Here is a 26,018-nt window from a genome sequence, read left to right on the forward strand (position 1 = left end):
TGAATCTTGTTTAGTCACTGCAGGCTTCAATCTCCCTGAGCTCTGACTGCTCCTCGTCTCTGAGATGGAGCAAGAAAAATACCCACATGTGGCCATGAAGTGATCCGTCCTCATCGTATTTTATTCTGTAACAACCCTTTAAATGTTTCAAATCAAGAACAGCCGTATTTAAATGCTTGTTTGCTCATTTATTTAATGAGAGGTGAAGACAAACAACACAAAAACACACAAACACAACGTTCTCAGTATGCTGACTGAAAACATAAAATCTGTACAGGCTGAGAGGGATGGAGAGGTCAGATCAAGCCCGACGTGGTTCAGGTGTTTCCGGGCTGATAGAGTGACTCTTCCTGCTGAGCAGCTTCCTCCACAATGGAGTCTGTTTGGCATCTGAAGGCTTTACCTTCTCCTCCTCTTTGTCCTGCGTCTTCTCTTTCTGTTAGACATTTAAAAAAAAAAACATCAGTACAGAAAAATCAATCAGCAGGTAGAGACAGTTACCCAAGTGGTCTCAGTGATGAGAGTTCACCTGTAAAGGTGTTCTTACCTTTGAGAAAAAGTTGGTGAAATATCGCACAAAGCGGTTTCTGTTATCAGACTTGGTCTCTGCTGCTGTGGACACGAAGCAGGAGGCAGCGGGGACAGAGGAGAAATGTCTCAGCGAGGTTAGTTCAACCTCTTCTTTGTCTTTGTCCCCCTGGGAGGATGTGTGAGATGGAACCATTTCAGAGGGAGAAGGAGAAGAAGCTTCCAGGGCTCCATTAAAAGAGTCACTATAAAAACTTCTGACCTCCACCCGGAGAACAGTCACAGGTTTTATCTGCACAAAGGCTGCTACAGTCGGTTCAGGATCAGAGGACAGAGTCATCTCAGGATCAGAGGACAGAGTCATCTCAGGCTCTGGAGACAGAGTCATCTCGGGCTCTGGGGACAGAGTCATCTCGGGCTCTGGGATCTCAGGCTCTGGGGACAGAGTCATCTCGGGCTCTTGGGACAGAGTCATCTCAGGCTCTGGGGACAGAGTCATCTCAGGCTCTGGGGACAGAGTCATCTCAGGCTCTGGGGACAGAGTCATCTCAGGCTCTGGGGACAGAGTCTCTGGAAATAGGACGCCTCGGCAGACTTTTTGATCAGTGGGAGTGATTGAAATGTCAAATTGTAGAGAGGCACATGATGAGGAGTCTTCGCTGAAGCTGTCCCAAAAGAGGGAGTACGTTCCAAAGCTCTCCTCGTCGATGGTGTAGAGAGGACGAGGGCTGTAGACAACTTCAGCCTCAAAGAGGTCTTCACAGAACATCAGATCATCATCCAGGATGTCAGTGCTCACAGAAGAGCTGGAGACGTCCGACATGTCGGCTTCTTGTCCAGGAATCTGTCACAGAAACACAAACAGCAGACGTGTTTAAACCTTTAGACACAAAGAAAAGTACTTCAAAACTCTGAGAATCTAAAACAAGTCAAACACTAAACTCTACTTATTAGAACTTTAAACTAATCTTGAATTTTAATTCATCACTCAACAATGTTGATTATTTATCGAGATTACTTTTCAACTTCATGCAATCCTTTAAAAACATGTTCACTATCTTAGACGTGAGTCAAAATGTATATCTCATGTCTGAAACATTTGCATGAGGACATTTGTGACTTTTCAAACGATTAAATTAAACAGAAGTTTCACATGCGATGGATTTACTTTATGAGCATTTCTGAGTTTTGAACCTTGACTTTGGCTCTTGGCTGAATTCATTTGACCAATAGTTTGAATGTTTTTATGAATTTAAACAGGAGAAGCTGAAGACATGATCAAACAAACAACATGAGTAAAGATACTTTATAAGTAGGAGAAATAATTTCTTTATGTTCAGGTAAAAACGTGGATTATTTCTGCAGCTCTTTAACTTTTAGTTTTATTCTTAAATTAACAAGTTTTCTCTTCTTTTGTTTGTTCAGAGTCTGTTTGACACCTGAACAGACTCCACCTGTCCTCTCACTCAATCTCACTCACTCCTGCTTCACCTGAAGAACCACATCTTTAAAATATGTTTTAACGTCAAATCTTAAAATAATTCAGTGTTTGAGTTTGTGTTCAGTGCACAGACTTACCTGTCTCTGTTCAGACATCCTCAAGTAGAGCAGGTTTCTCCTCCTATCGATGGTATCGATGGTATTGATTCTTTCAGTCTCTCTCTCTCTCTGGTCTGTGTGTTTGTAAGTTTTTGTCTCTCTCTCTCTAAAGTGTGTGTTATCAGGTGGGAAGTTGAAGCTGATATGATCTGAGTCTGTTCACTTTGTTGATATTTCAACTCTGAGAATGTGACGACTTCACAATGACCCTCTGTGAGCTCATTCTGACAGAACTCTGAGAGTTCTAGGAACTCACTGTGTGTGTGTGTGTGTGTGTGTGTGTGTGTGTGTGTGTGTGTGTGTGTGTGTGTGTGTGTGTGTGTGTGTGTGTGTGTGTGTGGTTTGTGTGTGTGTGCGTGTGTGTGTGTGTGTGTGGTTTGTGTGTGTGTGCGTGTGTGCGTGTGTGTGTGTGTGTGTGTGTGTGTGTGTGTGTGTGTGTGTGTGTGTGTGTGTGTGTGTGTGTGTGTGTGTGAGAGAGTGTGTGTGCCTGCATGTGTGTGTGTGAGTGTTTGATTGTACGTGTGTGTCCTTCATAAAAGATGTTGAAGCTGGTGTTTCAAACAACATAGAGACATTGACTGAAGGTGCAGAGATTGAGTGACAGCTTACGGTCAAAAAGTGCTGAACAGACTGTTAGTCCAAGAATCAATAACTCATCAACGATGCTGCTTTGTTAAAAATAATTATTCATTTTCTTGATAACAGGAAGAAAGAAATAAACCGAATTGAACCAAACCAATTATTCTGACGTATACGATTTGTTTGCATCACCCACCCTGTGTACCTTAATGATAATTTGTTAGACGTTTGTTGAGTTGGGTGTGTTTTGATCAACATATCAATCAAAAAAGTAATTTATAATAAAATATGTCATGTCACAGTCAGTTCTACAAACGCCTCGGCCTCATTCATTCCCATTCAGTTCCTCGTTGCAGTCTCTTTCGTCTCCGCTCATTTCTCTCTTCAAAGAGTGAACACAGTGTGCCGTTATGATAGGCCTTCCTGTCAATTACAATCCAGAGATAAACAGTAGCTATGTGCTTGCACCATCTATATATGTGTGTAATTAAAAGCACAAAAAGTAAGATTGTTTTTTACTGAGCCCGAGCTTTGAACATGAAATTGAATACCATTGGATTCAGCCATCATGACTCACTCCTGTTTCTTCCGGACAGAGGAATGTCTCTACTTCTGAAACGCTGCATCGCATTTTCTGTCTGTTATTTCGCCTGACACACCAATTAAATTTAGCAAAAAAACAGGGCAAACCTGCAGTCGCTCGGTTTGAGATGACTGCATCCTGAACCCTGTTGCATCACCACATTAGGCTAATGAGATGATCCTATTTTGACATGAAGTCTTCGCTAGGTTAGCCGTCAAATGCACAAAAGAAAAAAAAACACCTACATTTTCCTTTAAACCCTCATGGACAGACACTGCCAAGCACAGGCTCAACCCTAGCAAAATCAAGCTGACACAGCTGTGACTGCTTGTGCATGCCAAGCCAGCTTACACATTAATTCAATCTAGCACTCAGTTACAGTACACTTGCGTCAGTGCAGGCAGGTGACGGGAACTCATGAATATATGTAAAAAGTTGCTCTCCACAAATGTGTCTGTGTTTGTTTTGTCTTTGCCTGAAGTAACTGGTTTTGCAGGTGAGGTGTGCACGAGTCATGGGGTCAGATTGATAGATAGTAAAGTTTTGGTAGGTCTAGTGTGTTTCCTTTTCCTGAACTTCCTTCTGAAATAGCGCTCAGCAGATGGAGGCGTAATGCAGCTTTGCACCACAGTGATCATGTGCACTTGCATAAATGTGCTTATGTGTCTCACTACCCTAGGACTCACCTCGGGCTTCGACCATAACAGACGGCACGGGGTCATTATGGCAGTTCCAGGAATGACGAGTGCAGTGATGGATTACAGTTGGTGTGAAAGCTTGTATGAGTGTGTGTGTGTGTGTCCGTGTGAATCAGGTCACCTCCACCTCCCTCATGACCTTCCACTTTCCTCCACACCTCCTCTCTCCTCCTGTTTTTCTTTTGCGCTCTGCAAAGGTTGCCAAGCCAGCGATAGAAGCAGCAGCTCCTTAAAGATCTCCTCAGCACACGTTCCACATGTGGACGTTTGTGTTCAATGATTTTATGACTTAGAAAAACGTTTCTCTACCTGAGCACACGTGTGCCACACTTCTTTAACTTCATAATGGAAAATCAATTAAAAAGATATCCGCAGAGAGAATATGCACGCCTGCTCTTCATGGTGCCTTTTTTTTTTCAATTACAGGGTATCCCACAGATACCCTGCTGGTAATAACACGTTGGAGCCGTGCTGCAGCCTGCTGTTATCTTTTCAGTTTGTTTTTCTCGTCTTCATTGATAAGCAGAGCACACCAAAGCTGTGGATGTGCATTTCATGTTCACACTACAGATCAAATCTTTGTTTGGAGTGAGGGTTACAGATGAGTCACTGTGGCATGACTTATGAGCACTAAGGGCAATCTGTTACAAAGCTTGGATGACATGTTAGAACCAGGGCTGGACATGGGGAGGGGGGAAACAGGGGAATATTGTTTCCGGAGTAAAAGGTGGAGGGAGTTTTAGAATAGGCACTAATGGGGATTACTTGGCTTTGCAGCTCGCCTCAAATGGAAATATAGGAACTTTAGTTTTTTTTGCATTTCCGCATTGGCTCCATCTTTCAATCACTGGAAGTTGCCGCTTAGATAAAACTGTGTTAAGAGACTGTTGAATGAAAGGTCTTACTGACAATTTTCACATACTCCATGTGTGCGGCGGTCCACACTGCTTCATTTCAAATACACTGTGACGTTTTTTTTTTTGATGGAGCTCGCTGCAAGCACGCGTCAAGCTGGACAAATCGCAGCGCACGGTCTATGTGGAAATTGGCAGTTAGACAGTGACAAGGCAGAAAACCTTGACCCACTGAAGTGATGATTTGTGCAGCCCTGATCACCTTGTCTCACTTCAGCAACAGAATACATTTTAATTGAAATAGATTAGTTGAGTTTCCACCAAAGAGTCAAATGAACTTTGGATAGAAATGGTTACCTATAAGAATCTACATGTTCCCATTCATTACATCAAGCTGATACTAAATAAGGATGACATTTTTATCATTTAGAATTGAATCACACCAGTCATAAAGTCATAATGTTCTGAGAATTACAAAAGTCAATGTGATAAGCAATTCTACTCGTACTCCTTGAACTGTGCCTGACCTAACCTGCCTCTGCATTCTTCCTCTTCAAGTCTCTGTAGGCATCTTCGATTTTACATGATTTCATTTTAACGTTTGGCCCAATTCAGATGTTTTATTATTTTATTTCCTTTAAGTTCCACTAAGTTAGAAAAAAATACTTTTGTTAGCTGCAGGAATAAATGGGGAGACATCAACCATTTATGCAACATAAAGGGAAGCGCTAAACGTTGAAGCCTATGTCTTGAGAAGGGGAAGGACATATAAAGTCTGGATTAATTGAAAGTACCATTACTAAAATGTTGAAAAGTTTGTTTAAAAGTGTTTTGCAGTCAAAAAGGTAGACAAGCAGTGCTATTGGAAAAACAGGCAACATTAACTTAATCATTGGCTGTTTTCACACATGCACTCCTGAGAATATCTAGATCATTTCAGGAGGACTGCTCCTGAAATCCTCCCGCTCAGGTTGTTCACATACAGTATGCACCTCACAGTTTAGTGGAGACTAAAGGAGCGGAGAAGACTATAATGCCGTTTAATTACTTGCACAGGGATGGTAGTGATCTTGTGCATACAGTCTATGCACCTTGCAGCAGTCACAGGATATAACCCCCCCCCCCCCCCTCGCTTGAGGAGAATTGTCCGGAGAATGTTCTCACATCTGTGGAAAAATAGTATAGGTCTGGCCGAAGGAACTTTTGGTGAAGTCCGAGTGAAAAATGTGGCTGAATATTTCCCCCCAACATCGTTGTAGTGCACGTCATACATTTGTGAATGTGTCAATGCAGACTTTTCTTTAATCTTTCCATTTTAGACGTCACGTCACAAAAAATGTCTTAGATGTGAAACCTGAAAAAAATGACTCATCAATAGAATAGGAGTATAATCATGCTATGTAAGTAGTGAATGTATAAAGCCCTTTACACTTGTCATAATTTCCATCACTGGGTGAAACTAAAGATTTGCTCTTCATATGTTCTGCTTCAATGCAGTGTAAAGGGCAGATGGGATGATTGCCTCCTCTCACTGGCCGCGATTGCGCAATATCGCCGCGCCGACCGCAAGAAGCATGAAACCTGATTTAATGAGTCGCAGTGTGCAGCACATGGCTAATTTACATATCATTATTTTTCCATGAAAACACTGGAAAGATTCGGAGTCTGGCTAGCAAGCCAGCCTTTCATTAAACATACTGTCTGATCATATTAACTGTTTGGTTGCCATAGGTAAAGATGATGAGAGAAATGTGTGCTAGCTTGAAGGTAACTTGATACAGATTTCTGGTTCATTATTATCTCAGGCAACACTAAAGTGACAGCTGGTAAACACATGTAATGAGGTAGGCCAGAGGGAATATAAACTTAATGAAAACCAGCAGGAGCAAAACATCAGGTTCATATATTGATAATGTTGCATATTTAATTATAGAAGAGAAAATATTGTCATACTTGATGACTGCATTATGTTCTCTCAGACTCTGCTCTGAGAGTTACTTGCATAGTGACTGCCCTTCACATCAGCCCTTAGTAGAACATGATAAGCCCTGTTCTGCCAATTCATCATTTATAAAAAGGGACTGAAGGTTGGGAGCACAGGTTTTTCATGTTTCACTGAAGCTTTATCAAAAAGTGAGAACAGAACATAGATATCGACAAGCAAATGTGTTTTTCTTATTTTTTGCTTCTTTAGTCGGTCTGAATGCTAAAATTGTCTGTAAATTAACATTTTAAAGCTGATATTTTAAAAAACATCTTCCCGGGGGTGCATGCCCCCGGACCCCCCTAGGAGGTTTGGATCCATGTCACCTTTTTCATCCCAGATGAGTTTGCACCCCTGATGAGGGAATATATGGACTCATTTGAAAGGGGAGGAAATTTCATAAAAAGGATGGAACATAGGTGTGACCCTGTTTTTACGTCTTCCTGCCCAGCGACCACATACAGTACAGACCAAAAGTTTGGACACACCTTCTCATTCAATGAGTGTCCTTTCTTTTCATGACTATTGACATTGTAGATTCACACTGAAGGCATCAAAACTATGAATTAACACATGTGGAAATATATACTTAACAAAAAAGTGTAAAACAACTGAAAATACGCCTTATATTCTAGTTTCTTCAAAGTAGCCACCTTTTGCTCTGATTACTGCTTTGCACACACTCTGCATTCTCTTGATGAGCTTCAAGAGGTAGTCACCTGAAATGGTTTTCACTTCACAGGTGTGCCCTGTCAGGTTCAATAAGTGGGATTTCTTGCCTTATAAATGGGGTTGGGACCATCAGTTGTGTTGTGCAGAAGTCAGGTGGATACACAGCTGATAGCCCCACTGAATAGACTGTTAGAATTGGCAAGAAAAAAGCAGCTAAGTAAAGAAAAACGAGTGGCCATCATTACTTTAAGAAATGAAGGTCAGTCAGTCCGAAAAATTGGGGAAACTTTGAAAGTGTCCCCAAGTGCAGTCGCAAAAACCATCAAACGCTACAAAGAAACTGGCTCACATGAGGACCGCCCCAGGAAAGGAAGACCAAGAGTCACCTCTGCTGCGGAGGATAAGTTCATCCGAGTCACCAGCCTCAGAAATCGCAGGTTAACAGCAGCTCAGATTAGAGACCAGGGCAATGCCACACAGAGTTCTAGCAGCAGACACATCTCTAGAACAATTGTTAAGAGGAGACTGTGTGAATCAGGCCTTCATGGTAGAATAGCTGCTAGGAAACCACTGCTAAGGACAGGCAACAAGCAGAAGAGACTTGTTTGGGCTAAAGAACACAAGGAATGGACATTAGACCAGTGGAAATCTGTGCTTTGGTCTGATGAGTCCAAATTTGAGATCTTTGGTTCCAACCACCGTGTCTTTGTGCGACGCAGAAAAGGTGAACGGATGGACTCTACATGCCTGGTTCCCACCGTGAAGCATGGAGGAGGAGGTGTGATGGTTTGGGGGTGCTTTGCTGGTGACACTGTTGGGGATTTATTCAAAATTGAAGGCATACTGAACCAGCATGGCTACCACAGCATCTTGCAGCGGCATGCTATTCCATCCGGTTTGCGTTTAGTTGGACCATCATTTATTTTTCAACAGGACAATGACCCCAAACACACCTCCAGGCTGTGTAAGGGCTATTTGACCAAGAAGGAGAGTGATGGGGTGCTGCGCCAGATGACCTGGCCTCCACAGTCACCGGACCTGAACCCAATCGAGATGGTTTGGGGTGAGCTGGACCGCAGAGTGAAGGCGAAAGGGCCAACAAGTGCTAAGCATCTCTGGGAACTCCTTCAAGACTGTTGGAAGACCATTTCAGGTGACTACCTCTTGAAGCTCATCAAGAGAATGCCAAGAGTGTGCAAAGCAGTAATCAAAGCAAAAGGTGGCTACTTTGAAGAACCTAGAATATAAGACATATTTTCAGTTGTTTCACACTTTTTTGTTAAGTATATAATTCCACATGTGTTAATTCATAGTTTTGATGCCTTCAGTGTGAATCTACAATTTTCATAGTCATGAAAATAAAGAAAACTCTTTGAATGAGAAGGTGTGTCCAAACTTTTGGTCTGTACTGTATGTGCATTGGCTTTAGAGCTAACTCTAGCCCAACAGTTGTGTATTGCATGGTCCCTGTCAAATAAACCAGTAACTCAAACTTAAATCTATTATAAATATAAGGAGTGGAGAAAGCAGGAAGAAGAATGCTGCAGACTAAGTGTTGGTTTTTTTTGTCATTTATATTCCTTACAAAACCAGAGGAAATGTATTCCGGGCTTCAGGCACTGGGGGCAGACCGGCCAAATGGAACAATGGGTGGGTGTCTGTCAGGGAGGTCAGAACTGATTTGATGTAAAAAGAAAAAAGTTGTATATGTGCTGTAGATTGGCTGGTTGGCTCCTGAGTAGATGTGTATGTTCATGAATGAATGCAGCGCTGACGCTGCTCCGCATAAATCTGGGAGAGTGTGAACTTAACAAGCGAGCAGTTTGCTGACTTCAAGGCTCTGGTTGAAGAATCAGACGTATAAAGTTTGAAGGTTAATAGTTTGTGATTTAAAAATTGAACGTGCCACTTTTGTTCCTCTAAAGAAGAGACGTGTCTAAAGATGCTGTTTGAAGAGTGAGGTAGTCGTTTCTTTCATGTGCCACGATGCATTAGGCTTTGAAGCCTCATATGAATGTGTCTGGGAAATTAAGTTTGGATCACACCAGCGACTTAAAACTTCCACGGCATGAAATCAGTGTGGGACTCTGTTCAACATAATATCTGCTATTTCAAACTTTAAAGTAGAGATGGGACAGATCTGATCTAATATCGGCATTGGGTCGAATATTGATGTAATTTACATATTGGTCTGGCGGCGTTGATCCACACATCGATCAAGAATGATCATTGGCCACTTTGCAAAGTCTCAGCTCGCACAGTTTCGCTATGAAGACATTCAAACTGTAAGCAGAGCCATATTCTGTGCGCTGTCTCCGGAGCATGCCACCAGTGCCACTACGCTCTGTTTCAAATATGCTGCAAGTCTATTTCAATGGAGTACGCTGCAGGTACGCTCACATTCTAGTTTCCATCACTTTATCAACATAACGTCAATACAGGCACCAGATGAACAACAAATCAACCTCAGAAACACAAAGCAACATGATTTTTAAAAACGTTTTTTCTCTGATTTCCTGCGTGATCTTGTAGTTCTCCTGTGATTCGAGAACGGATCCAGCGGGTCATGGCGCTCGCCGTCCGACGGAGAAAAACTGTGGCGCTGACGGACTGCGGCACTCACAGACTATGTGGGAATTGGGGATGAAACCGAGGTCGTGAGAGCTGCCATAAAAAGCACCGCTAATGGACACAGACCCTGATGGTGCATCTTGTTGAAAGAAAAACCTGGAACTTGTTTTTTCTGAAAAATGGCCAGAGCCTTGAGCACCATCCAATGCTTTGGTCTCCTTGAAATAACAATGTGTGCCTGACCATAATAAAGATGTTAAGTTTGGATAATAATGGTTGGTTTCTTTTGGTAGGTTTATCCTCATGACGCCTGGAGCCTGACACATAACAATTGTTTCAGGTTCTTGGATTATAACGCTGTTTTATTACTAATATGTGAGGGCTGGGAAGGTCCCTCAGGTGCTGTATGGTACTGTACCCAGAGGCGCCATGGCTTGTCATTCCTTAGCTGCACACATTTACCCTCTAATTCACCAAAGAGAGAGAGAGAGAGAAAGAGAGAGATATTCATTTCTGCCAGGGGAGCTTTAGGGAGCATATTCTGTTTTTTTTTCCTCCGGTATTATTAGATATAAAATAAGGCTATTACCTCGAGATATGAAGCTTCTGCAGTTTCCCTTAAACACCTAATAAGCAATGAGTCACTCTCTGCTCCATGTTCGCTTGTTATTGACTTTCGTGGCTCGTGGCGTTTCTCTCCGCCTTAATTATTCACTCTGCCCCTTAGCCTGCATTCCCCGCCTGTGTTTCTGACTGTTGGTAACAACACGAGTTCACGCCGATGATGAAGAAGATGATGAAAAGAGAAAAAAAAGGATAAACATGGTGGGGATGAAATGATTAAAGAAATATGACTTCAGGAGAAACGTGTAGGCATGGAGAGCGTCGGGATCCGTCACCAGGGAGGAATGAAACGTGAAATCTGCAACAGCTGACTGCAATTACAGTGCCTGCTTGTCCATGGCCTTCTAATTAAGAGAACAGAGGGAGCGTGCAGATTAAAAGGGGAAGGCCTGCAGATAGGCCCGTGGCTCTCCAGTCCTCCGGGAGAATCTCATTCAGGGAATTTGCTCTGTTCATACAAAACAATGAGGGTGTCTACATTATTCATCTCCAGGAGGGAGTTACACATAGGCTGCAGGAGATAAGGATGGACTGTAGGGAGGATGGAGAGGTACGATGTTGGAGGTGGACAATTCAGACATGTGCACTAATGTGTGTTCTCCTCCCAATGGGCCGTTTTAAATGTGCGGCCTCGGTAAAATGTGTCCTGAGAATTTTGCCAGAATTTCACACAATTTTTACGGACTTACTCATGGGTGAAATCCTTCTCAGCACAGATTCAGCCTTGTGAGCATCCAATCACTTGCAATTCACTGTAATACGTCTGGTAGCCTTTTAGCTCCTAATGGTGCTTCTGAGCTGTAAAATCTTGGCGAGACTACAGTGCTATGAAAAGAGTCTGGCTGTATTCTCCTTAAAAATGTGTTACCTCTGTAGAGGATTGTGTTTCCTAACAACCGGCATTAAAGGTGACATATTCTCCTCCTCTTCAACCAGTTTAAATACAAAACATGTGTCTTGTTCTAAATCCACTCTGATCCTGTATTTGATCATGTCTATAAACCCCTCTATTTCAGCCCTGCTCAGAACAGGCTGTTTCTGTGTCTGTACCTTTAAATGTAAATGAGCTGTGTCTGACCACTCCCCCTCTCTGGAAGGGCTTGGGTGTTTCGGGCTTTCTCGCTCCATGTCCTATTGTTTACAGTGAGAAGTTGTGGATTTGGCCTGTCAGAAACAGTGATTCCTTATATGAGAGAACTTTTTGTCATTTCTGTCCAACCAGCAGTCATCTCAGAGAAATAACTCCGTGTTAAAGAAAAGTCAGTAGCTTTTATCATTACCCTTATCAGCAAGAAACTTCCATATGTTCAATAAAAAAAACCTTGACGTTTATGAAATTAAGTGCATGAAAGAGGCAATTTCACACCATTGCTTTTAATTATGCAGACATAATTCTGAGTTGTTTTATGTGCGAGCAAACTATTAAGTCTTAATAAGACATTCATCACTTCTTGATGTGCACCCCACAATTTAGCAGATGAGCTACAAAGAGAAACAGGAAGTTAAGAAAGAGAGTTTACATGATGGTTTGAATGGAATCAGTCCTTGGTGGACTCTTACCGTTGCTTTGTGTTTACATGGACAAGCTCCTTTAATGTATCCAACTGTACATCCTTGTATCTTTGCACAAAGAAAACTACAACAACATGTTATCCTGTCGGTTTTCACCTTGAGCATTTCAACTCCAGCTAAAGCAATCATCCTCAGCACAGCGTCTCTTTAGCTGCAGTCCCTCTTATAGAACTGAATAGCAAGAGGAGGGATGACCCCCAGATGACAACTCTGAGCAATTCAGGGTCAGCCCCCTGCAGGGAATGGAGGGCAGTGCATGATCATCTCCATGAGGAGAAATGGATAATGTACAGGTGCTGGAAGATGAAATGCTAATTTACAGATGCAGTGTGATTCACAGTATTGATAGGCATCCTTAGTACTGAGTGCTGGAGCTAGCCATCCCCGATCCAGCCTTTTTTACCTCAATGTAGTCATGGTGATTAAAGCAGAAGCATCATTAAGTAATAAAAAGCTGCAATTGAAGATAAAATATTTTTTGCAACAGAGGATTATGCCACCATTCTTCTTTTTTGTACACCCAAAAGTGCTTATTAATACTTTGTATTAGCACTATACATGTTTAGAAGAAAAAGCTAAATCACCTAGGAATGTTATTCAGGGCTTTTTGCTGACTACTGCCTTTTTATTTTTGCTCTGAATGAACCGAGCCAACTTTAAGTCAGAAGCTATAACTCAGTGTAAATGACCTGGAAACCCAAAGAAATGAATTCTGCACCATGCCGCTTAATACACTGAACCCTTGGCTAATGATGGTGTTGGTGCAGTTTCATCTCTGCCTGGTCCAAAATTGGCTAAACCCAGATGATCGAGTGGGCCACTGGGTTTAAGAGATACATGACAAAAAGAATAATTAAGGGGACGTTTGTTGTTGAGGTAGCCTGGGGCGCTGCTTGTCAACAGCCAAGGCTGGCAACTGCTTGGGGCCCCAGACCAGTAGGGGGACAAACTTTGAACCGAAGCAGCAACCCAAAAAGTGCACATTTTGCTGTATGAAACCTACCTAGCGGGGAAGTCATTGCTGTTGCACACTATCATGCAAAGAAATGCTCAAACATTTATCTGACAGAACTGTTGACTCCACATGAGAAATGATTGTAGCCATGGCGGCTTCAAATATTGGTTTATTTTCTCTAGCCTTGAGTTTGCCATCTTGGGTTCTTTTTGAGTCTGAAGTGACCATATTTGGTCGACAGGTTGGATACTGAGGGTTTCACTAAGAATGGATGGAAGCTGCTTATGGCAACAAAAATTGCGTATCATATGAGTACACTATCTGCTGTGATTCAACACAGTGTTATTCACAAAGCTTACAGCGTCATTGTTGTAGGACTCGAGTCCAACTAGAGTGCTGATTTTCAGCACTAAGTAACCGACTCAGACTTGGTCTAGGACTCGAGCATTTACTGCATTTGGACTCAGCAGATGGAGATGAGGACTTACACTTATTTTACGGGAAAAAAAAGCGATCTTAAACTCACAGATCTTCACAAAGAAAACAACATCAGAACTGCACTTCAGTCAGACATCTGCTCACACACCAAAACCACTCACAGGTCGACTCAAACTTTGTGAAGGTCAAGCATTTATGCAAAGAAGCCCTTAAAGGTGGCTTTTGGAGTGCTCTTTTATGACTAATGTATCTTCTGAAGTGTGTTTGTGTGAGCGATGTCTTACCCGAGTAGGTGTTGGCAGCCTCTGCAGGTAGGCGTCGTGCCAGCATTCACTGGCTTCTCTGGGAATACAGAGCATTACTCAGATGTTAATGTAACCAAAAGCAAGGAAAAACAGACTTTAGAAACACATAGGTGATTGTCTGTTACTTTTATCTTTTGCCAAATCGCAACTTTTAAGGCAGTGTGCAACTTTTGGACAAAATGTTCAGCCAGAGATTTGTCATTCACTTTTCTTAATTGTGCTACAATGTTGTTACGTTTAGCAAAATGTATTATTATAATATGCAAGTTGAATTAAAGAAGATAAAAATAAAATGTTGCTTAAGTAGTCGTTTTTTTTTTTAACCTCTAAACTAAGCATATTGTTCACTGTGTACAAAGCCTTGTGCCTACCTTTTTTAATGTTACTGCTGACAGAGAAAGAAGGATGAGAGCAATGCTTCAGGCCGGTGTGTGTGTGTGTGTGTGTGTGCGTGTGTGTGTGTGTGTGTGTGTGTGTGTGTGTGTGTGTGTGTGTGTGTGTGTGTGTGTGTGTGTGTGTGCATGTGTGTGTGTGTGTTGTGATACAGTATACTGCTGAGTATGTTTCTGGGTATCCTTTTTCCTGTGTATCATGCATTTTGCTGCCAAGACTCAGGTTTTGATAGGAATGCCAGGGCAAATTATGCATGCACTCCTTTTCTATAAAGAGAAGGAAACTTGTTCTCTTTTTATCTCTTGTCTCAGTGCTTTTGCCCGGTACACACCCATGCACACCCACGTACCGAAAGTGTGTGTGTGGGCAAGTTTTGCTCATGCAGCATCGTCTAGTTTGACACAGAGCGTATTTGGCGTGAAGGGGGAAAAAAAAAAAAAAGGAATGGAGGGATGCAGGCGGGCCGGCTCATTGATCTCCTATAGCTCACAACAGAGCTGAGTGCCATTTGTTTTCATGCAGAGGTTAGATAGAGCATGGAGGTGGAGAAGGAATCAGAATCCCATTATAGATTTAAACTTTTCTTATGTTCCAGTTGAGGCCAGTATTGATCTGGGAACCCCAAAAAGAGACTACACCTTGAAACATAATTCACTTCCAGGGAGGTTTATGAAAAAAAAAATGACCCCTCTATGAACATGAGGGAGGGAAAACAAAGACATGACAGGAAATCAAAACGTGAATGAAAAAATGTCCAAAGTTTCCAGGATTAGCTTGTAGCAACACATGAATAATAACAGCACATTGTGTAATAATAACTAAACAATGAATGACTCATCAGGCTGTAGATGTTCTGCCTGATATATTTATGATTGTAGTCCATCTTGATGAATATTTCCCCCGATTTACTAAATATTTCATGTCTTTTAATGCATTCATGCGTCTTGTATGGCTGCTGGTTGTTTTGTCGGAAACTGTGTATTACCTGTGCTGCTGCCTGTCTTGGCCGGGACGCTATTGAAAAATAGATTTTTACACAACTGAATAAGAGAGGAGGTAATGAAATCTCTCCGCTCTGAGCCGATTGCGCCCTCTCTAGTTAATTATTGTGATTATTGCGTGGGAATGCGTACTGTATGAGCAAGTGGCAAAACAAGGAAGAGATGCATCAACATGAGGCGGAGATGTTGCTGTGGGCCGAGCAGCTGAAGGCCTGACTGAGCAGCTGGAAGATTGAGCTCTACTTCCCTTTTTCGCTCCTCTGAGGGTTTAGATTAACCTTTAGCCTGGTGCAAAACCAAAGTCTGCATGTTTCACACTTGCAGAGTTTATATCTTGCAGGCGAAATTGTTTTCATGCAGCAATGTCGCTGAGCAGCCAGAGTTATGGTAATTAACGCCCATTCCCCACTTAAAATATCACCAACAATAAGTCAAATGTATCATGTGACACTTTTTAGACTCTTGTTCTTTTCCTCCTCTGCGTCTTACTCCTTGTGACTGATCTGTGGACTTTATTAAGTGGACAGATTTGGAGTTCTCTGAAATTAGCACTCAGCGGGAAATGTGACACATTTACAGTCGGCCTAATTTTCTACAGGAAATGTAACGGCTTCCTCTCTGCACAGGTCAGGTTGCCGTGTGTTTTTCCATCTGGCAACAACAACATATAGTTTCTGTGGTTACTGCTAAAAGGGACAAGGGATGCTAACAAATGGCTAGTTCCTGCTTCCTCCCTATTGTACAGATGTAGCCGTTGTTTCGTTACTTAAAACTCTACACACAAATCCGTCTCTGCCTTACTACAAATGCTTACTTTTGGTTTGCAAATGTTATATGGGCCTTTTTCTCACAATCAGTTACACATTCCAGTCACAAAATGGGTCCCATTTCAGGGTAAGTGTTTGCTGGTTTATTCTCACTTTGAGAATACATTGTCAATTTAATTTCTTTGTGAATTGAACATTGTCCATATTGGCTTTCCAATGCTTTAGTTTAACCCTTACATGGAGCTGGGGAGCTTGCACACACATATTTATTCATCTGTTTATCTAACTCTATCTTTACCCAGGCTTAATTCAAAGAGGTTCATTCATTTGTGATTTGTATTGATTTTATTGGTTGATAATTATTTCTCTTATATGCCCTGATTGGTGTTTTTATTTTTGCCTTTATTCAGAGATAGGACAGATAGAGTCAGAAACCAGAGAGAGAGAGAGTGGGGAATGACATGCAGGAAATGAACCACAAGTTGGATTCGAACCCAGGCCGCCCGTCTAAGGACCACAGCCTCTGTGCACCAACCACTACACTATACTGGCGCCCCCATGTTTTAGCCGGTTTTAAATAGTTGTCCTTCTCTCTAATGTGTTGTTTCTTCTTACCTCTGTCTTGTCAGCACAGATGTCACTATCTCACTGGCTGTAAAACAAAACTAACTACGAGTACAAATAAAATGACCTGAACCTGAAAAATAAAAACGATAGAGGACAAGTTACCCTGGCTGGTAGTTCCTTGAATGGCTCAATCTCTTACTGTTTATTGCAACTTTGAGATCTGTTGTTATATACCGTTCCTCTTTAATAAAGTCCATGTCCTTTAAATTCCGAGCGCCAAGTTTGTAACACAGGCTGTCTGTTTTAAATTGGTTGTCTCCAACAGCAAACAGAGATAACCCTGAGACATCACTATAGCATCAGGGTTATTCTCACAAACTAGAAAAAGCTCCTTTACTGAGGTTATTCATCTGTTCTCACAGGCTGAGTTATTGTAACCATGACAAATAATCTGTCTGTACAGTGTTAAAAAAACAACAGAGGAGAGTCCTTTTTATCAAACAGCAAAACCGAGACTGAGAACAGCATGACACGAGAATGCTGGATATGTTCCCTGTTACATATCAAATCTGATAAAAAGTCCAAACCCTCTCTTCTTGTAAAAACCCATGACTCTTAAATTCTAAGCTCCAATTTTGTAACACAGGCTGTCAGCTTTAAATATGTTTTTTCAAAGACTAAACACAGCGTGTCCCTAGTTTGTCTACAAACCCCCCAATGATGAGACAAGTCCATCCTCTCTGTCTTCTGTCTGCTCCACTTTTCAGAAAATGTGTGTCAAACAGGTTGTTTGGAGATTTTCCCTTCATGACATCACAAAGGGCAGTAACCCCTCCCCCAGGTGGGTGACACTCCCACAGCTAGGTGTTTGTTCTGCCCTCTGAGTCTGCCTTCTCACCGTAAACAATAGGACATGGAGCGAGAAAGCCAGAGACACTCAAGCCCTTCCAGAGGGGCGTGGTCAGACACAGCTCATTTACATATTTAAAGGTACAGACACAGAAACAGCCTGTTCTGAGCAGGGCTGAAATAGAGGGGTTTATAGGCATGATCAAATACAGGATCAGAGTGGATTTACAACAAGAAACTTCACACACATGTTTTGGGGAGCATAGAGACTCTGAGAATATGACTAGGAGAATATGTGACCTTTAACATTAAAATACAGATTTTTTTTTCTCTATGGAAACTTAAATTCGAGGGTACCTCCAAGAAGTGTCTGCATGATAGACAAACTAAGAGAGAAACAGTAAATAACGAGATCTAGGCGGGGATGTTGCACTCCCACATCAGCCTAACACCGGGGGTTGATTTAAACACATGAAACTGACCCCCACCGTCCGGAAAACATTTACTCAAAAGCTGGTTGCAGTGATGATGACAGTTCCATTTCATTTCTTGCTATTCAATCTCAAATAAAGCACTATGTAGAAAAGTGTGACTTGACGTTTTATCCCAGAGACGAGTCCTTCATCTGGTTACCTTATTTTCACTTTTGCATAGGTTAAGAGTTTATTTTCTCTCTCTTTGATCAGTCAGGCCATACAGCGTCGATCTGCCACAGTCATTGTGAGTAATGAGATGGGGTTGAAAGTCAGGTCACCTTTTATTGTGTAATAATCAAATCGCTCTATCGTGCCTGCCCTCTTCTACGGAAGAAATTACACAAAGCCAAGTCATGCCTAGCTGACAAATATCAGGAACATTCGCTTCTTTGAATTTGGCCTCTGTGGCAACCAGCGTCAGCTTCATTTATGATGCGGTGTGATCGCCCTGTTGTAACGTGTGAAGGAGCAGGGACATGATTTCTAGTTACATTAAATTGGTCTCTGGTGTGTTTCAATAAAACCACTTCCTGGGGCGTTCCTTCCTATCAACGTTTTAACTTGAACCATGCAGAGCTGAATGTTAAATAATGCTCTGCTGCCCCCCTCTAAGACGTTTATACCCTTTTAAACACTGTTGTTACTTCATTATCTGCAGAACGGGTCGTATAGATCATTTATTTTCTGCAGAGCTTAAACCGGATCCAGACTGTGCTCATTTTAAAACACAAACTGGATCCAGACTAAGTTTAATTAAGTTTAATTTCAAACTGAAACATTTTTTTAGAGACCACTCAGCCTTGTCGTCATGCACGATCTTGTTCTTCTTGTTCTTCTTGTTTTATTGTAGGATAGTTTGTATCCTGTGTTGTTCTATATTTGTTGTTCTGCATGTTTTGTTCTGTTTTTTTAACGTGTATCTAATGTTGAGCTTTTAGAGTTTTGAAGGCCCATCAAGGGACGGGCTTTTCAAATTAGCTTAGGCTATAAATGCTTTAGTGTGGGGCAGCAGTTTACTTGCTTCCCATTGTCCTTATACAAATGAACTAATACATTCTGAAATAAAACAGTGTTCATCATCACAGCTCCTTGCATATTGTCCTTGAAGTTTATCTATGGCTCTGTGGTATACTACTGCAGTATTTACCGTAAATGCAAAGAAAAGGTTGCATGTGTATTCTCCTGTATTATGCATAAATACATAATTGAGCAACATTTCTGAATTAAAAAAGAGAAATAGAAGATTGTTTAGGGAGGTAAATGTGCGGTCTGTGATACTAATAAACCATATACAATAATGAAGGAAATATGTCCCATGTCTATTGTGTACACTGCAGCAGAATGTTTGGACGGTTCTGCTGTCCAAATGCCACCTGCTAACTGAGAGCCTCCCACCAGCATGATAATAACCCCTCTGTCTTCCAGCACTGTGTGTGTGTGTGTGTGTGTGTGTGTGTGTGTGTGTGTGTGTGTGTGTGTGTGTGTGTGTGGTTTCCAGCGTGTGGCAGAGTGAGGGATCACTGGCCTTTTGTTAAGAACTGGTTAAAGCTGCTGCGCTCATGACCTCTCCTCCTCTATCTCTCTGAAGGGAGATTTCCACTTATTACACACACACACACACACACACACACACACACACACACACACACACACCATCCCTCAGACCCCTAGCAGACTTTTTGAGAATTTTGAACTAAAAATACATCTAAAAGCCACACAGGAGTCATTCCTGTGCAAATTTGTATGCAAAGGAGCGCTCCCTCTCTCTCCAGTAGTCCCTTTTTAAGTGGTCTTAATGCATATGCTCTTTCATAAACTGTGCAATCTCCAGGATAGCTGAAACCTCCAAAGCTTTGAGGAAATGGCACTGATTATTAAGGGCCAAGAAGGGAGCAGCTCTGCAAGCATCCCTCGCTGAAAACATTTTAGTGCTCCTTAACTAAACACTTACATTAGCACCTCTATTCACGCTTCGATATATCAATTACCTCTGCGTAATTCCCTCTCAGCCTTGCGTACATGTGCGCCTCCGTTTCCTCTAATCTAGCCGTAAAGCTTACATGTCACAGCTACAGCATGCTGTTGAAGGGGGCGTCTGTAAAACTGGGGTTTACGTCTGATCTGGTGCTTAGAATCTGCTGATGCTGGGAATAGGGCTTAACCACGGAGCCTCGCACTGGTTCAGTCAGGGTGCTGAGGTTTAGAGCGGGATTACTCTGCATTGTATGTGCATCAGAACAATTGAATTATCTCTGGAGATAAGCAGGAGTGATCATCAGGATGATGCAACGTTCTCATCATGTATGATCATTCTGCATTCACATCATACGTGGCTGCTTAGCCCGTCACTTCCTTGTCTCCTTGAGAACATTTTGAATTCTTAGTTTAAAGGTGTTATCTCAATCTGAATAATTAACCAAACACCAAACAAACAGACGCGCTGTGCAGTGAATGACAAATATCCACATTAATATTAATGGCTTTTCTGATTCTGATAGAATGCTAGATGCACTGCACTAAATTGTTACTCTGCAGATCATTTAGCACATCACCGAATGAGCATCAGATCATGGCCCATCAAGGCAGCGCCTGATTGGCTGGAAGAGAAATAAGAAGCTCATTCTGTGTTCACTTCACTGTAGAATTGAAAGGTACACATTTTCAAAACTGGAGTCGATGCTTGAGTTGAAAGTGGATGTGATGTACAGAGCTATGGCCTTGAGTTAGTCTAGACGTGGCTTGATTAAGTCTGCTTCAGCTATTCACTCACTGCTCGCCATGTTCATGGTCAACAGCGTTTATGCTTTTGAATCAGTTTTTTCCTTTTTTTCAACTTAATTGATTTGGTTAAATCACATGATTTCCACATAACCAGACTTGAATGGAGTCGAATATTTGAATGTGCATATTTACTGGGACGTCTTATTATCCAGAGTCATTGATGGTTATTATAACAATTTGATCATCGTACAAATGTAGCCTCCTTTCTCTTAAGGCTTCTTCAAAAATGTTGAAAAGCTACATGAAAAAGTTTTTTTTTTTACAAGACAAGTTTCAGTGCAGGCTCACAGCACACTGAGGGTTTCTAAATGCATCACAGTGAATCATAATTAAAACCCCTGTGAGGAGTTGTTATCTGATCACCGAAAAGACTGAAATTAATACTGATGCCTGTGTACCGTATGACCTAGAAATGCAAACAAGACAATCAGCAACGAGGCTGAATATTTATATATTGTACATTTTAATGCCTGTAACCGCTTGAATAGGGGAGGTGTCTGGGACGGGACAATTTACAGCATGCTAAAGGAACAGCAGGAGGGAAACTGTCAAGATCTTATTGTGACATGGTCCAGTGTAGGCTGATTAGAGAGTGAAAGCTAAACCCAGAATCCCTGTACAGCAGACAGCAACAGAGGATATCTGGTTCTGTTTTAAAAGACAACTGGACGTTAACATACCTTAGCTTTTTGTTCTTTTTTTTATTTTACAATTTACACGGCAAATATTGACAGGTGCTACATTTGACTATTTAAAGACAGCAGGATGATATTTAATTGTTAGAAAAATAAGACTGGCAAAGAGATAAGACACTTTGTCCACAGAAGACACATCTGAAAATTCTTCACATGAGCTTTAACCAGAGTGAGTTTTATCCACTGGAAGATTACAGGTCCAATTTAAGTCTCCTGGATAAAATGCTTTGGAACCACTGCCTCAGAAAAGAGGACACTTGTGTGCTTATGATTTCTTTGAGGACTAATGATAGCTTGATACTGTAGTGAGCTGAAAAGGTCACTTTCTGTTTGGCTTCACCTCCAGAGAGGTATGAGAGCACATAGCTGTGAATAGATTATCACCTGTGCTTCTGTCAGGGTGCAGGTTGGCTGGCATTATTTTCCCCCCCCTGGGCCACTTCCCACGATTTTTTTCTACATCTTTCGCTACCTATTCTTCAGTTCTTACTCAGCTGTGTCTCACTGAAAGGGACCTCAGGTGGTGCTGTTGTCCTGACAACCAATAAGGGGAGCATCACAGCCAGACGGCTGGATTATCTGAGAGCGAGCGAGAGAGGCAGAGGGAGAGAGAGAGAGAGAGAGAGGGGGAGAGAGAGAGAGAGAGAGAGAGAGAGAGAGATGGTGGGGGGTGATTTTCCCAGACTCTGAACAGAACCCTGCCTCTCTCCATCCCCGCTTCTGGCTGTGCCGTCCCTTTACGCGGGTAGTATTACGCACCAGTGGATTATAGAGCGAGGATTCCGTAAGCAAAAGTCTTTTAGGAAATCCCTACCTTTCGGGACTGCTCCGGACCTAAACTCATCCAGTGTTTTCGACAAGTCTGGACAACTACTCTTCACTACGCGCTTTTTATCCCTTGGAATTATAGCTGCCGAAAAGGCGCGCTCCTGTTGTGCTTTAAAATGCAAGCCGGACGCAAATCGTATTGGAGGCAACTGCAGGCTTCTTTTTTCAGACTGCTGTGTCTTATCCCCACAGGATTCCCCGTCCGGAGTGTGGATATGCAGCGGGCGACCGACAACATCACCATCCGCCAGGGCGACACGGCGATTATAAGGTAAGAGTCCGGTTGCAACTTTCCTCTCCTGGCGCGGATGCGAGGCAGCATCCTCCGCGCCAGCGAACAGCTGCATGCTCTCGGTGCAGGATGTGGTCATTGTAACGGACAGTGTTCACTTTATAGAGAAGATATATTATGTTCCTCACTAGCAAGTATGTCTCAAATTCACTGCTAATGAAATATATTTACCACAACTGACAGTAAGGTAATGAAAGAGGAGAAGTGTTTGGATTAGAGTTGACAACTTTATCTCTATCAGCCCGAAAAGAAACCCCGTTCTTTACATGTTTTATTTAGTATCATTGTTAGACTCGGCTTGTTGTACTGACTTCATAATGCACAGTGATCCCTTAATGCCCCATCCGTGCTTGGAATTACGCGCAGTTTTGCAGTGATGTGTCATCCTTCTTTTGGTGGATTTTCATGGCTGGAGCACAATACTTCAAAGTCTCCGCTGTAAACACGAACAGACCACTGAAGCTGGTGACCGAGGCTCCTGTTTCCACTTAATTCAAAAAAACCTATTCGTCCTGCAACGGCGAAATGCGTCACGAAGTCCGGAGATGCAGTTTGTGTGGGAATAGCGGGGATTCTAGACTCAGAGAGGAAGGAGGAGGATGCAAGGAGTCAGAGAACTGTGCTGTCTTGTTTACATTGTGTGAGTTACAGTGAAGAACCGTCGGTTTGCAAAACGCTTTGATTTATTCAAACTCCGCAGCTGTTCAGTCCTGTTTGCAGCCGCATGAACGCAGAGCTGTGTCTGATACAGAGTCAGTTTCTGTGTCCACAGAAGCCCCGCATCCCACTTAATCACCTCCTAGACAATGCAAGCTGTCAACTCAGTGGTATTGTGATACTGCTGCTGGGCGGATGCCACGTGATCACAGCCATGTGTCCGGTGGCAGGCTTTAGATGCAAAGGGATTTAGATGGACTTGTTGTTGTAAACAAGGCGCTTCACCTCTCCCCTATTTCCCCTTCCCCTCCTCCTTCCTCCCACCTCCTCAAAATGTTCTGCAGGGAAGTCAGGGGCCATAACAGGCTGCGCACAGAACACTCAATTGCATCGATTTTTTCCCCTCCCTCTCTCCCCTCACTCTTTTCCTGTCCTCTCCCTATACTTCCATTCTGTATTTACAATCCCAGCACTCGCCTAATGAGTGTGAGAATGTGGGATGCAATTATGGGATAGACCTTACACACATGCTGTCAGGAAGCCCATAAGGAGACACACACACACACAACCACACTTCCTCACATGAGATCACACACATGCTCAAATCCCACACACATGCAAACAGACTAAATCCCTTTACTGGATCCCGTCTCGGAACCAGGTGTGGTCCACTCAGGTACCTGCTCATCAAACTCGTCACTTGGCACCGGGACTGTTGAACTCTCCAAGGGTCACGGCTGTTTGCTTCACCTTACAAATCCAATTGACTGTGTCTATATTCAGGTGTAAAGATCATGGGAGGCTTTGCACCCAGCCTCAGTGAGATAAGAGCTCCCTGTCCAAGAACACACTCGTATCCCGAGTTTTTTCCGTTATGTCAGATAAATGATTCAACAATAATTATCTGTAATAATAACTCACAGAGTGTCGTAATTAGTTTGATGTTTGCGATGTATCTTGTTGGCATGAGTGATCAGTCTTATTTATTGTCCGTCACGCAGCGATAAACTGCAACCCGGACCCCCGTGGCTCCCTGGAAAACACAACCATTTTTCACACCCAGTTTCCACCTGACAAATTGGATACAGAAGGAGGGGGAAGGGGGTGGAAAACACAAGGGCTCAAATGCGAGAACTTTGAGCAGGGGTTGGAGGCCGTCGGCTAGTAATTTGTCGAGCTACACAGTGTATCTGATTCCATAAGCTGGGTCTTTGTGAAGGCTGGGGGGATATTGGTGACCTGGGGGCGTAATAAGGCCAGCGCTCCTTTAGTGGAGCCTGTGGCTGCAGTCGTGACATTCATGGCACAAGAGGAGGGACGCTGGAGTGGAGGAACAGTATGTGGCCGAAACCACCGCTGTGACAGAACTCACAGCAGTCGGCCTCGCTGCTGAAATGAGAAAGGAAATGTATTTTTACCAGAGCGGCCCTGAAATGTGTCCTGTTGAATAAACAAGTGTTTTCTGTGCATTCATGCTTCAAACATTCAGATTTGCAACTCTGTTGACGCTAAATGATGAAGCCACTGTTGGAGACATGTATGTAAGCTTATGTTGTGGGAATATTTAACCCTTTGAATCAAGGAAAATTAATGATATTGTGACCGTATTGCACCATGTTTAAAGATGTCCATTTTTACAGCAAAACTCCTCCGTTCTGATTTTATGAAGGATACAGGTTGTATAATTAGGGGCGTGGCCCACCAGACTGACAGGCGGGTGCCGTGTAACTGTTTGTCAAGAGGTTTACGACCGCCTCAGCTCTGGCTCGGAGGTTGAGACAGCATCTCAAGCATCTCGACCGCGGGCTTCCAAAGCCCCCTTCGGTAACCAATGGGTGACTTCACTCAGGCTTCGTCCATGTTTGTTAACAGGTTATGTCATTAACAAGAAATACGTCTTCTAATTTCTTGTTATAAATTCAGACTTTTGACGTTCACTGTTCGTGCCTGGACAAAGATGAAATTGCGATTAAGTGCACTGTCATGCGACGTTAAGACGTAAGAGAGAGCAGCCTTAGATGTCAGCCACAAAGAGAATGAAAGGATTGCTTCATTTTCAAAGAGTCAAACATGAGGCGATTGCAGCCAGGTCAAAGTGTTGGTTTCAGATCGATCCGAATGAATTAATTATAAAGTCGTTATATGATTCTTTCAAATAATACTCAATTCTTTGCTGTGACAGGCTCACACACACACACACACACACACACACCATAACCAATTATTCCCAGCATGTTGTGACACAATGTAATGTTCATACAATCTTATTTTCATCCAGACTCCATCGGTAGTAAACATAAACTGAATATTGACTTATACTGTATCTCCACCAACGGTTGGTGCCTGTAGGGAGCTGCCCAGCAGTGATTCTAAATCGATTTCCACCGGCTTATTTTCTGTCATACAAAACGGTTCTTCAGTGGAAGCCTGTTTTCCTCTAGGTCAGCCTCAGAGGCAAAGATCTAGCCACCCCTTTGCCTTTGAACTCTTTTGCCTAAGCTGGCCGTCAAGGGGTTAATCTCACAGAGATAATGCCTCTGAAGACAGTCTCTGTGCTGGACTGGCCTAGATAGACATTTTGTAACTGTGGGATTAAACTCTCCACACCAGCAGCGGTGGGAAAGTGTTGTAATAAAGTTTCTTTGGATCCTCAGCAGGTCTTGTGTAACATGCTTTACCCAGAAGTTACCATGTAAGCTGACTGTCATCCTTCCTGTTTTTAATGACCTGGAGTTCAAAGATTAACGCCT

The 26,018-nt window shown here is 42.6% G+C and overlaps 1 protein-coding gene and 1 long non-coding RNA gene across 3 annotated transcripts in view; both read left to right on the forward strand.

The window, feature by feature from the left end:
- Positions 1-26,018, forward strand: part of LOC132979843 (uncharacterized) — a 700,158-nt gene that overhangs the window by 339,902 nt on the left and 334,238 nt on the right. The window lies entirely within an intron of this gene.
- lsamp (limbic system associated membrane protein) overlaps positions 1-26,018 on the forward strand; it is a 347,849-nt gene that overhangs the window by 136,800 nt on the left and 185,031 nt on the right. The window contains exon 2 of one of the 2 annotated variants that reach the window (XM_061045657.1): positions 22,512-22,590. In XM_061045657.1, the coding sequence (XP_060901640.1) occupies positions 22,512-22,590 (79 nt within the window). Of the gene's footprint in view, positions 1-22,017; positions 22,591-26,018 lie in introns of those variants that run through there. The other variant, XM_061045656.1, reaches the window with a different exon arrangement.

The sequence above is a fragment of the Labrus mixtus genome, chromosome 9 (genome assembly GCF_963584025.1).
Source record: "Labrus mixtus chromosome 9, fLabMix1.1, whole genome shotgun sequence".
In the NCBI taxonomy this organism is placed as follows: Eukaryota; Metazoa; Chordata; class Actinopteri; order Labriformes; family Labridae; genus Labrus; species Labrus mixtus.